We start from the raw sequence: 12,448 nt of genomic DNA on the forward strand, positions 1-12,448 counted from the left end.
GGGTGGGGGGGAGGCTGTGGGTGCAGAGTTTATTCAGGTTCCTTGACCCATAGGGGTGGGGGATTTGGGGAAACACAAGGGGTATCAGCCTGGTGCTGGTGCCACTGTCAAAGCACCTTGCCAGGGTTCATGAGGTTGTGGGGGTCCAGCGCAGCCTTGATGCTGCGCAGGGTGTCCAGGCCCTCTTGTCCCAGCTCCTCCTGCAGCAGTGCCCGCTTGCCCAGACCCACGCCATGCTCCCCAGTGCAGGTCCCCCCTGCTGCCAGTGCCCGCCTGCAGGATGATGAAGTCAGGGGATGAGGAAGTCCATCTCCTCATGCTCATCCCCCTGGAGCATCCCCATCCCCACCTGCCCAGGCGTTCAGCGAAGGCATGGACGCGCTGCGCCTCGTCCTCATCCTGGGTGTCAAAGACGAGGACGCAGTGGAAGTTGCCATCACCCACGTGTCCCACCATGGGGCCTGCAGGGGACTGTGGGTCAGGTGGGGTACAGTGGGGAGGACAGCAGTCCCCCAGCTGACACCCCCCCCGCCCCACTGACCAGTGAGGCCAGAGTCCTGCAGGTCCCGCTTGGTCTCCACCACCACATCAGGCAGGCGGGAGATGGGCACGCAGACATCAGTGGAGTAGCCCTGGGCCAGGAAGGATACAGCAGTGGCACCACAGCTCCACAGGGCACTGTGCCCCAGGGCAGAGCAGTGGCACCACACATCCATGAAGGGCTGTCCCCCAGGGCAGAACAACAGCACTACAGCTCCACGGGGTGCTGGTGCCATTGTCCCCATGCCCGTCCCTCACCTGGCAGCCGGGCCGCAGTGCCAGGGCCGCGTACCAGGCGCGGTGGCGCATGGCCCAGAGGCGCTCGCGTTCCTCCAGCTCTTCTGCCCAGGCCAGCCTGGAGCCGCCATTCAGCCGCACGATCTCCTCTGCCAGGAGCACTGGGATGAAGTGGATGGGACACGCAGCACCCCCAGGAAGCCCAGTCCCCACCCTGGGCATCCACCCCACCCCCTGGGACACCCATGATCCCCCCGTCCCCTGCCCCTGGGCCCCTCAGCAGACCCGTGCCTGAGGTCATCTGTACCCGTCCTTCACCTTGGAACTCTCCAGTCTCCCAGTCCCCATCCTGGGCACCCAGCCCTATTTCCTGTCACTGGTCCTGGGAACCTGTCCCTTTCCTCAGGACAGCCCAGGTCCCCTGTCCACAGGCTTAGGACAGGGGACCACATCCATGGGACCCCCATAGAACACCAGTCCTAAGCTCCGGCCACCCTCACCCTGATGACACCAAGGTTCCCCAATCCCTGGCCCTGGGCACTCATTCCTTGCCTCAGGATGTACCTGGCTCCCCATCCCAGGTAGTGGTATGCTGTCACTTGCCCCAGAGCCATGCCACGGCCACCTAACACTGTCCTTCATGCCAGGACATCCCTGGTTCCCCATTCACTGCCCCTGGGCACCTGTGCCCACCATGGCCCTCAGCTGAGCCTACCTGTCTGCTGCTGCTGCTCAGCCAGGCCATGCCGGGAGCCGTGGAGCTCCAGGAGCAGTGTGGGGGCCACCGGCAGCTCTATGTTGCTGAAGCGGCCGCAGGCACCCGCCATCACCTCATCCAGGAACTCTGACCAGAAGAAGACAGCATGAGCCCTGCCATGAGCACCCAGACCCCCAGCCTGAGTGCCAGACCCATCCCCTAGCACCCACCGATGCGTGCCACAGGCACGGCAGCCTGCAGGACCTGCACAGTGCAGTCCACGGCGGCCTGCACAGTCGGGAAGGCGATGGTAGTTGCGGCACTGGCCTCAGGCAGCGGGTGCAGGCGCAGCGTGGCCAGCGTGAGGAAGCCCAGGGTGCCCTCGGAGCCCACGAACAGTGAGGTCAGGTCGTAGCCGGCCGCCCGCTTCCTGTGTTGGGCTAGTGAGTGGGTGCTGGTACAGTCCGCACCCAGCCCGAACCCCCCCATGCCCACCTGGGCTGGCGCCCAGCGCCTGCGGTGTGTAACAGGCGCCCGTCCGGCAGCACCACGCGCAGGTTCAGCACGTTGGGGCGCATGGTGCCATAGCGCACTGCGTTGGTGCCTGAGGCGCCTGTGGCTGCCATGCCGCACAGCGAGGCGTCCGCACCAGGGTCTGCGGATGGGATGGCACGGAGCGGAGATGGGATGGGCAGCTGGCATGGGGACAGGGACACAGGATGTCCCCATGAGACCCCGTGCTCTGCCCAGCCCTGTGCACCCCTGCTACCATTGGGACCTTGTGAGATCATGGCACCCACTCCCACGTGGACACCCCTGGAACCACAGCACCTCAGTGATGAACCCCGGCACCCTTGTGATCACACCACACCCATGGGCACCCCCAACACCCCAGCGCCACCGCCCCACCCCAGACAGCCCTCCGTCTGTTCCCCAGTGCCCACGGTACCGACAGGGAACCAGAGCCCGGTGCCACGCAGGTAGCTGTTGAGGGCCTTGCGAGTGACACCGGGCTCCACCGACACGGAGAAGTCCTCTAGGCTCAGCTCCATGATGGCGTTCATGTGGCTCAGGTCAAAGCAGACACCGCCCTGCCATGGGGCACCGCAGGGGCTGGGCACGGTGGCACGGGCAGCCCTGGGCAGGGACTGGGCAGAGGTCTGGGGATCTGTACCTGTACAGCATTGACGCCACCCTCCAGGCCCGTGCCAGTGCCAAAGGGCACCATAGGCACACGGTAGCGGTAGCAGAGAGCAGCCAGCTCCTGGACCTGCCCCACTGCGTGCGGCCACACCACGGCGTCTGGAGGGGCACAGCTGGGGACAGAAGCATTGCTGCCACCGGCCCCCCCTCCACAACCCTCACCCCATAGCCCTTCCACCTCTCCCCAGCCTCCTCCCCGTGATCCTTCTTCCTCACCCCAGACCCTTCCCCCTCATTGCTCTTCCCCTCCGAGGCCCATCTCCCAGTCCAGACACTTCCTCCCCGTATGCCCATGTCTCTCCCCATGACCCTTCCCCAACCCAGACCCTTCCTCTCTCCCGTCACTTCCTCCCCCATGCCCCCAGCCCAGACCCTTTCCCTTCCGAACCCCTTCCCTTCCCCATGGCCCTTCCCATCCACAGCGTTCTTCTTCCCCCCAGACCCTTCCCCTCCCCATGGCTCTTCCCCTCTCCCAAGCCCCTTCCCCTCCTCAACCCTCTCCCGCGGTCCCGGCCCAGGTACCTACACGTGCATGGACTCGTCATGCCCGTGCTGCTCCCGCACCGCCATGGCCGTGGAAACGTTGGGGGTCCCCACCACGGCCCTCAGGGCCTCTACGAAGTCTGGGGGCAGCGGGGACTGCGGGGGGGAAACGAGGGTCCGACCTGGGGGCCACGGGCCCGGGACCTCCACGCACAGCCCAGGGCAGCGCGGTCACACCGGGATCCCTGTCCCGCCGTGCCCCATGGGACCCCCAAGCCCCTGCTCGGCCCCACCTTGGAGCAGTAGCTCCGGTGGCCCAGGGCCCGCCCCAGCCCCAGCACCCGCCGCAACGACATGGCGGCTTCGGCCACGACAAGAGCGAGACCGAAGTGCGACTGGAGCGAGCCAAGACGGAGACAGGAGCAGAGCCCTTGGCCCGCTCCTCCCGCCTCCGCCGCCGTCACCGCCTCCGCCCCGTTAAGGTGGCTCCGGCTGACGGGGCCCCGGAGCCGCTACAGGGGTCCCTCCCTCCCGGTGGGTCTTGGCCTCTAGCGCCTGCTCTGCCCGCAGCGGCAGCACCGGGTGTGCCCGCAGCTGCTCGGGTGTCCGTGCGCCTGGACACGACCGCCGGACCCCAGCCTGCGTTCCCTCCGGCGGCATCCCTACCCAGGGCACCGGGGACCCCGCAGGGACCGATGGGGCTCCTGAGGAATGGTCCTGTGTGTCTCGGGCTGTCAGCCTCTGGGACGAAGAGAGCAGGGACACAGCGGGAACTCAAGGGCACGCCAGGGAGGAGGAGTAAGCACCAACCTCAGGGACAGATGGGTGCAGGGCTACCCCAGAAACCAAGGTCACCCTAGGGACCAAGGACGCTGTCCTGCTCCCGATTGGGATAGTCGGTTTTCTTCCTGGTAGCTAATACAGTCCATGGATGCGGGCTGAGGTTCGGGACACCAGAGCAGCCGCGAGACACTCGGTGCGGCCAGTGTGGGCCGAGCAGGGCAGGGGCGGGATCCGGGGGACGCTCGGAAGGGCCCCGGCCGGGAGAAGGGACCTTTATCCCTGGTGCTGGAGGCGAGAGGGGGTTAGTCAGGGAGGGAGGGACACGTGTTGAGGCGCAGCGGCCCTGTCAGCCGGAGCCACCTTAAAGCGGCGGAGGCGGTGGCAGCGGGGGCAGGGGCTGGGCAGGGCCCCGCTCCCCTCCAGCTCTTGCTGCGCCCCTGTCTCGGTTCAAACCCGCTGCGGTCCCTGCTCTGCGCTGGCAGAAGCCGCTATGTCCCTGCAGCGGGTGCTGGGGCGGGCCCTGGGCCGCCGGAGCTACTGCTCCAAGGTGGGGCCGAGCTGGGGCTCGGGGGTCCCGTGAGGCACGGCGGGACGGAGATCCCGGTGTGACCGCGCTGCCCGCGGCTGTGGGTCTCGGGCCTATGGCCCTAGGTTGAACCCTCCCGTCCCCGTCAGCCCTGATGAAGGCCCTTGCTCCCACCCCTTCTCCGGCAGTTTCTGCTGCCCCCGCCTTCGTGAAGACCCTGAGGGGCACGGTCAGGGCCCCAGCTGTCTCAGGGTGCCTGAGACCGGGATCCCTCGACAAAGATCGGGGCAGGTCTGGTCTGCGGAGGGGCCATGCACATAGAGAGGAACGGTCTGGGCTGGAGAGGGTCTGTGGAGGGTCAGTGGGTGGGAGGACCTGGGGAGAGGACAAAAGGACATGGTGGTGAGGGTGTGAGGCACTGGTCTCTGGTTCCCCATCAGTACTGTGGTGCACCAGGGGTGCCACGGACTGGGGGGTGCTATGGTCTATGGAGTCCTCTTGTGTGTGTGTCATGGTCCCTTGGGGTGCTGGCCTCTCCGTGGTTCCAGGGGCATACCAGAGTCCTATCTCCTGCCTGTAGACGCCAGGGCAGATGCCCCACTGTGCAGCATGGCAGCCACAGGTCCCTCAGCCACCAACACAGTGCATTACTGCATCATGCTAGATGCAGCACCCCTAGAGACATTCAAGACCAGGCTGGATGTGGTTCTGAGCAACCTAATCCCATCAAAGATGTCCATGCTCACTGCAGGGGGGTTGGACTAGATGATCTTTGAAGGTTCCTCCCAACCCAGATTATTCTGTGATTCTGTGGCCTAATATGCAATGTGGTGCTGCTGGAGGACCACCAGCCCCATGCAGGAAGGGGATATCCAGCTGCACCCTGACCCTGATCTTTGTGGGCTCCAGGGACAACCTGGGCTTCCTCACAGAAGTCACACTGCCCCTGCACCCCTTGCCTGAGGCCACTGCCACCTTCAGAATCATGGAATAGTTTGGGCTGCATGAGACCTTCAATGTCCTGCATTCAAGACCATACTAAACCCATCCCACGATCCCATGACCCCCAGTAAGATGCTCTGAGATACTCCCAGTGCAATCACCAGCCCGCTGGAGTCAGGGCTGGGTGGCCCTACTGCCCCCATTCATTCTCACCCCAACCTTCTCATCCTCTTTCCATTGTACCCATAGCCTCTATATGCTATAATCTCTTTTGGGGGGATGCCCCAGCCTTCCCAATGGGTTCCCTTCCCACAGCAGGCAAACACAGATACCCAAGAGATGGTGGGTTTCTAGGCAAATCTTTATGCTGTTGGGGGCTAGGGGGCTGAGTTCTGGGGGGCTGTGACTCCATAGCTCTGGGAACCAGCAGAAGCTTCCCCTGCATTCAAAAGGCACCAATTTTGGTTTGCGTTTCGGTTACAGCTCGTACAGGAGTTAAAACCAGAGAACATACAGGTCAGACCCTTCCTGCCCCAAGCCCCCTATAATCCCCTTATTCCCCTGGGAACACTTATCCAGAGCCTCTGGCACATAGTACAACCTGTCCCTGCCCCACCACATATGGTGGCTTACACAGCATTAAAAGTCTGGCTGTTGGAGACCACTTAGGAGGCCCCCCAGCAGTGGAGTGGCCAACAGCATCATCCCAACTTGCCAGACACATCCCCATGCTGATTCAACAGGGACATGGCCCCATGGCCTTCAGGCTGCTGGGTTTTGTATGGAGAGAGGACAGCAGGGACGAGTGGGTATAAATCCACCTCCCCAGCTTTGCTTCATTAAGGGCATGGCTCTAAAACCAATCCTGGCCTATGGCCAGAGGGAGGGAAAAAAGGAAGTGGGATAACAGCTGCAGCCCCTCACCCCTCTAACAGCAGAGCCCCAGACCCCCGGTGCATATGGGGAGTCTCTATGTACAAATCCACTTACACCAGGCAGAGAGGGATCTCATGGAGGGGATGTGTGTCTGGGTAACAGGGTGGGGGCTATGGGGATAGCAGCCCTGTGCCATCACATGGCTGCCAGCTGGCCCAGCACCATCCTGAACTGCTGCGTGCTGTTGGCAAGGTCCTTGACACGCTCCACCATGTCCTTAGAGGCAGCAGGAGAAGGGTAATGGAGGGCAGCTGCCTTGGTGGTCACCACGATCTCCTTGAGCATCTCGCAGAGGAGGTTGCTGTAGTGCATCACCTTGTGCTGGACGTCCTGGGCCTTGGCCTGGCGGGACAGGGTATCCCCAATGAAGACGAGCTTGTGGGCGCTGAGGATGATGAACTTGCTGTGGGCCACAAAGATCTTGGGAGGCTGGTTGGTGCTGACAGCAGTGAAGAAGGCATCGACAGCGTTGGTGAGTGTGGTGAGGTTGGCCTCGCACTGCTCCAGGTAGAAGAGGAGGAGCTGGCGATCGGCAGGACACAGGGCACCCCGTGCTGGGCTGTAGTGCTGGGGAGGGCTCCAGTTGGACAGGTCGTTGTCAATGGGGCGTGTCACCTCCTGCTCCAGCCGCTCAAACTGCTTCAGCTATGGGAGGGACAGGCATGAGTCACGGCAGCCATCAAGCCAGTGCCTGATCCCCTGCCTGGAGCCACGGGCACAGCTCGCAGTGGCCACCAGCTCTGGGTGACAGCTGTGCCACAGGGGACACAGCAAGGTACAGTGCCAGCCCCAGGAGAGCCATGCCAGGCTCCTCTCTCCTCCACAGCACTGGCTCAGGAGATGAGCCAGAACCCACCATGGGGACAGCCATGCAAGAGGGGACCATGGTCCAGGCCAGTGGCAGGGGGTACAAGGGGAGCAAGACCCAAGGACCCTGCCTGCCACAAGAGCTGTGCCCAGCACTGCACACCTGCCCCATTACCTGCTGGTGCTCCAGCTGGTCCTTGCTCTGCCGGATGATGTTGCCTTTCTCCAGCAGCTCTTTCTGGGTCTTCTCAAACTCCTCCTTGCCCTGCAGGGAAGGAATGGGCATGACATAAGGGTCAGCAACACCAGTCTTGCTGAGACCAAACTCTCCCCTGCCCTGGGATAACCCTGGTCTCCCTAGTGCTCAAGCCACAGAGTAAAATCAAGATGTGGGCAGAAGCACTGTGGCGGTCAGAACTGTCTGATCCCCCCTATTCCTGGGACCACTGGCACAGAACCCACTCTTGGGGAGCAGCTCCGCTATCTGTGCTCACCTGGAGATGGACATAGTCATAATCCTCCATCCAGCCGCTCTCGCTGTTCTCATAGGGCCCGTCGGGTGACTCCTGGGCCAGCAGCTTGGGTGGGGAGGGCAGGGGCCGTGACTGGATACTGCTGGCCTTGTCAGAAGGGTGAGGAGGCCCATGGCCGCCGCTCTCCGCCGCTGGCTTTGTCCGTTTGAAGAGGAGGGAGGCGTTGCCATGCAGGAAGGAGGCCAACTGCTTGGTGTCATCGGGAATGCCGCGCGAGTGCATGACAAAGTGCTCCAAGTCATCCGTGCCCGGCTTGCCACCAGCCAGGGCGCTTGGGGCCCAGTGGCAAGCATCCAGCACTTGGCCATGCCGTGCCAGGGCCTGGTAGACCTCCTCCATCTTCTGCAGCTGCTTGCTGAGCTTGGTGTAGAGGGATCGGTCAGAGGCCTGGGCAGCATTGCCCACCGCCCCCCGGGCAAACTCCAGCAGGTCCCGGAGGGCAGTGCGGACGCCCTCAGCTGCCCCACGGATGCTGGCGGCATTGGCCTCCATGTGCTCAGGGCTGCGCCAGTTGGCACTGATGAAGGACATGAGGTAGGAGACAGCACCGCCAACACCATGCTGGAGCTTGGCCAGCGTCTCCATGGCGGCATCCAAGTCCAAGGAGAACTCCTTGCCAGCTCCCTTGGCTGGCTCCTTCATGGGCACCACATCCAGCGAGGATGTGGAGATGTTGCTGCGGGTGCTGCCTGTGCTGGAGGCTGAGAGGCGCTTGGCATCAGCGCCCTTGGCCTCACGATCCACTTGTGGTGGGACATCATAAATGTACTCGCCCTCTGTGTCCAGGGAGCCCTTGCTCGGAGCATGCAGGTCCCGGGGCACATCATACACCTCCTGGGAGGAGAAGGCTGACCCGCCCAGCTTCTTGAGGCTGGGGGGCACATCATAGATCTCGTGGGAGAGCGGCGGATCAGGGGCACCTTTCCCAGCTGCCGGTGGCACATCATAGACATCCTCTGGCAAATAGGGCTCCTGCTGGGCCAGGAAAGGGTGGCGGGAAGGGTCAAAGGCTTTTTGCTTGGCGAAGGCAGGGGGCACATCATAGGTCTCCTCCCGTGCCAGGCCATCGGGCACGTCCTTGCTCACAGAGGGGGGCACATCATACACCTGCAAGAACAGCAGCAGGCACCGTCAGCATCACGGGGAGAGGCAGCCTGGGTCACACCAGGACATGAGTACACACAAGATGCAGCCATGCCCCCAGGAATGCCCCTGCCCCCAGGAAGGCTGGCATAACCATGCCGCAGCACCCTGGCCTCCCACATCCCCTTTGGGGTGGGAATCACAAAGTCCTAGAGCAGGCCAGGATGGAAGAGAGCTTGAAAGATTAGCCAGTCCAACCTCATCCCCTAGATTAGATTATTTAGAGCCCTGTCCCCTCACAGTGCCAGAGAGGCCAGCAGACCCCTGGGGATGTTGTTCCAGGGTATGATTGTTCCCTTATATAGTATCTTATTAAGAGACCTGGGATATCCTCAGCAGCACTTACAGTTTGGTGCAGGTTCTTCTCCACGCTGGGGGGCACATCATAGATCTCCTGCCCTGGGTCCTGCCCATTGGGGCCCTTCACTGCCATAGGTGGGGTGTCATAGACCTGGAGGGATGGGACACAGGACTGCGTGTCAGGGATGGTGTGAGTACCAACCTCCTCCCAGGGACCACTGGGAAGGATGGAGGTGCCCAAAACAGCACCAAGGCTCACGACATGCGCAGCTCTGGGTGCCATTTGTCCAGATCAGGATCCCATGTTGTGACAGAGCACCTCCCTGCCCCCTGAGCAGCCTCACCTCCTGGCTGAACTGGCCTGGGACACCCCCTCGGACAGGCGGCACATCATAGATCTCCTGGGAGCCTGTGGAGAGGAGGTGACGAGGGAAATCGTACTCATCCTGCTCGCCCTTGGGTGAGTCGTAGATGTACACTTGCCCCACACGGGTGGGCACCAGCACCTGTAAGAGGGAAAGGGGTGAGGTGGGACAACCGAGCATCCCAAGCCTGCCTTCCCACCCCACATCACCACTCCAAAACGCAGCAGTGGGGCTGGAAAGATGGGTGCTGCGATTGTCTGGCACCAGTAAACCGGTGCCCACGGGAGGGCGCTGCCTGGCCAGGCTTCGCTGCCAGGACCGGGATGATCTCACCGGTTATTTATAGCGGCGAGCCTCGGCGAGAGACAAAGCCCAGCGGCGGCACGGCCGCAGCGTGCGGGAGGGAATCATCGGTTGGGCACGGAGCCGCGGGCAGGGACCTGCCAGCGCCCGGCGGGTACAGCAGGTTCCTGCCCATGGCTCAGCACCTCCCGCCTTGCTGCACCGCGGGGCCAAGCCAGCGGCACAGAGCCAACCCCAGAGGATCACGGCACCCTGGGGCAAGAAAGGCTGAGCCACTGGCAGAGATGCCGGGCTTGTCCTCCATGTAAAATGCTCCCCATGCACTGGCAGTGATTTGGCAGCCCCACCACCCCTCACCGGCCATTTCCTGAGGGTTTAGTCAGGGCAGCTTTCCCAGAAAACACGATACTGAAAACACCTTGCTCCTCTTCCCCGGAATGACGTGCCTGGGAAGGGGCAGAGCCAGGAAGAGCCCAGTGTTCAGGATGCAGCCGTTAGGCTGACCTGGACAGGGTCCCTGTGCTGGGGACAGGCTGGTGGCTCACCCTTGCACTGCCAGTAAACCCAACTGGCAAGCACTGGCAGGACCCTTGGCTTGCCTGGGACATACTGGCACTGGCTGCCTGCCTCTGCCCATGCTCCCACAGTGCCATACTGGGTACCATAGCCACCTCCATATCTGCAGGATCTGGCAAAGGGGCATTTCCAAGCAGCTCTTGGGTTACCAGCAGCCTATGCCTGGCAGAGCCTATACTAGAGATGAAGAGGGCCCGAGTGCCAAATGCTGTGCCACCCCCAGGTGGGTAGATGACACTAACCTGAGCACCTCAGCCAGCATAGGGACGCCCAACAGCACACCCGCTCCTGCCTGTGGTGCAGGCAAGGATGCCCACACACCCCCCGTGATAGACAAAAGGAGTGCCCTCTCCCAAAGACAGCGGTGGGCAACTAATAGCCGTGTAGCCCTATCACCCACTTTCCACCATGGACCACAGACAGCCCCACAATCACACTACCACCCCCAGTACCCCCATCCTACCTTTCCTTGGGGCTTGTGCCCTTCCCAGCTCCTCATGTCCAACGACGGTGGTACCTGGTAGATGTCTTGAGCTTGACTGGCTGATGGGGGAACCTGATAGACGTCCTGGGGAGGGCTGGTAGAGCCCCCAGGGTACGCCTCTGCTGCTTGACCCAGTGAGGGGGGGACCTGGTAGATCTCCTGGCTGGGGCTGGGGAAGGCATGGGGAGGTGTCTGCTTCGGGTAGGCAGGCGGCTGCTTAGCTGGGGCAGGTGGAAACTGTCCAGTGGGTGCTGAGCCTGGGTACAAACCCTGCTGTCCCTTGGTGGGGACTGGCATCAGGTAGACGTTGTCCCCTTGTGGGGCATAAGCAGGGTGCATGGGTGTGTACTGCGAGGCAGGTGACAGCGGGGTGAAGCCGCCTTGGTGGTGGTAAGGCAGAGACAACTGGGACACCGATGGCTGCGGTGGTGCCTGTCCCTGCACAGGGCCAGGCGCTTGCTGCTGCTGCTGCTGCTGCTTCTTGTCGTACATCCCCACCAGGATCTTGAGGCGGTTCCCGGGGACGATGCCCTGCCGGCCGTGGAGCGAGCAGAGCCACCAGCCATCCAACCCTTGTGTGTTGCGCTCCAGCACCGTCATGATGTCGCCCTTGCGGAAGGAGAGCTCGTCCGGGGACTCGGCCACGTTGTCGTACAGCGCCTTGGCCAGCACGTTCTGCAAGAGAGCCCCGCGCCGGGGCGGTGAGCCGCGGGGAGTCATCGCGGCAGAGCCAGCACCAGGACGAAGCCCCGCGGCCCCTGCTGAACGGGTGGCACCGGCTGGAGCTCTCTGCTCCAGCCGCCTTTTCCTTCCCGGCTGGAGTTCAACCCATCCTTCCCAGAGGTGGTGCTGGGAAGGGGACGGGCCCCTCCACCTCCCCGGTGTCGGGGGGGGCCCTCCTCCGCCTCTCCCTCCCCTTCCCGCCGCCGCCGGGGAGGAAGTGCCATGGCGGTGAGTCAGCCGCGGCCATCCCCACGCCAGCCGCCACCGGGCCCCTTCCGCCACGGCCACCCTCATGGCGGACACGGACCGTGCAGCCGCAGCGTGCCCGGGACACGGCACGGAGCCCTCTGGCCTCAGCCGGTGCCAGGGCGACAGCGCAGGCTGCGGCCTGCCCCAGGATGGCGGGACCGCTCCGGCCGGCTCCCTCCCCGCCCCGCGGGCCTCACCGGCCGCCCGGCTCCCCCGCCGCCCCCGTGGGGACGCCCGTACGTAGTCCGGGTGCGGTCTCTCCGTGGGGCCCCGAGCGGACAAGGCCTCCCCGCCCCGGCGCGGCAAGGCTAGGCCAAGGTCACCCCAGGGGGGCTCGGCCGCCCTGAGGAGGGGAGGGGGCCCTGCCCGGGCTCTGGAGGCGGAACGCGGCCTCCCCCGAGCTCCGCGGTGCCGGGGCCCCCCGTGAGCCCTCACCCCCGTGCTCCGTAAGGAGCGCCCCCCGCCCCGGCTGTCCCGCCCGCGGGCCCGCTCACCAGGTAGTTCATCTTCCCGCGGGGCCGTGAGGCCCTAGCGCCGGGCGGCCAAAGGCCGGGGCCGGGCCGGGCTCGGCGGGGCGGGCGAAAGGCGCGGCGGCAGCGGCGGTGCCGTAGGGATCAT

The 12,448-nt window shown here is 63.8% G+C and overlaps 2 protein-coding genes across 5 annotated transcripts; both read right to left on the bottom strand.

Moving 5' to 3' along the window:
- Positions 1–15: 15 nt before the first annotated feature.
- Positions 16–3,603, bottom strand: LDHD (lactate dehydrogenase D). 3 transcript variants are annotated; one of them, XM_061375797.1, is made up of 11 exons: positions 3,454–3,603; positions 3,204–3,316; positions 2,649–2,790; positions 2,424–2,565; positions 1,970–2,129; positions 1,705–1,904; positions 1,493–1,621; positions 799–926; positions 542–632; positions 350–461; positions 16–273 (listed from the first exon to the last, which is right to left on the bottom strand). In XM_061375797.1, the coding sequence occupies exons 1-11, from the start codon at positions 3,514–3,516 to the stop codon at positions 108–110; spliced, it is 1,446 nt and encodes a 481-aa protein (XP_061231781.1). In that variant the 5' UTR covers positions 3,517–3,603; the 3' UTR covers positions 16–107. The 3 variants fall into 3 exon arrangements, with proteins under 3 accessions (XP_061231781.1, XP_061231780.1, XP_061231782.1); XM_061375796.1 differs by having other exon boundaries at positions 799–938; XM_061375798.1 differs by lacking the exon at positions 2,649–2,790 and having other exon boundaries at positions 799–938; positions 2,424–2,611.
- A 2,148-nt stretch (positions 3,604–5,751) lies between these two features.
- BCAR1 (BCAR1 scaffold protein, Cas family member) lies at positions 5,752–12,448 on the bottom strand. 2 transcript variants are annotated; one of them, XM_061375851.1, is made up of 7 exons: positions 12,325–12,448; positions 10,838–11,533; positions 9,475–9,636; positions 9,177–9,281; positions 7,649–8,794; positions 7,330–7,419; positions 5,752–6,992 (listed from the first exon to the last, which is right to left on the bottom strand). In XM_061375851.1, the coding sequence occupies exons 1-7, from the start codon at positions 12,334–12,336 to the stop codon at positions 6,483–6,485; spliced, it is 2,721 nt and encodes a 906-aa protein (XP_061231835.1). In that variant the 5' UTR covers positions 12,337–12,448; the 3' UTR covers positions 5,752–6,482. The 2 variants fall into 2 exon arrangements, with proteins under 2 accessions (XP_061231835.1, XP_061231834.1); XM_061375850.1 differs by lacking the exon at positions 12,325–12,448 and having other exon boundaries at positions 10,838–11,716.

Source organism: Neopsephotus bourkii, unplaced genomic scaffold (assembly GCF_033783945.1).
Source record: "Neopsephotus bourkii isolate Nb327-2 ecotype Australia unplaced genomic scaffold, CSIRO-AGI_Nbou_v1 NB_1678, whole genome shotgun sequence".
NCBI lineage: Eukaryota > Metazoa > Chordata > Aves > Psittaciformes > Psittacidae > Neopsephotus > Neopsephotus bourkii.

Coding starts and splice junctions, on each gene's coding strand:
- LDHD (XM_061375796.1), bottom strand. CDS start 3,516: ATGTCGTTGCGGCGGGTGCTGGGGCTGGGGCGGGCCCTGGGCCACCGG. Junction 1,905..1,969: donor GGCGCTGGGCGCCAGCCCAG/GTGGGCATGGGG, acceptor AGCCCAACACAG/GAAGCGGGCGGCCGGCTACG. Junction 939..1,492: donor TGAGCAGCAGCAGCAGACAG/GTAGGCTCAGCT, acceptor ACTTCATCCCAG/TGCTCCTGGCAGAGGAGATC.
- BCAR1 (XM_061375850.1), bottom strand. CDS start 11,578: ATGACTCCCCGCGGCTCACCGCCCCGGCGCGGGGCTCTCTTGCAGAAC. Junction 9,282..9,474: donor CAGGCCAGTTCAGCCAGGAG/GTGAGGCTGCTC, acceptor CCATCCCTCCAG/GTCTATGACACCCCACCTAT. Junction 6,993..7,329: donor ACCAGCTGGAGCACCAGCAG/GTAATGGGGCAG, acceptor TCCCTCCCATAG/CTGAAGCAGTTTGAGCGGCT.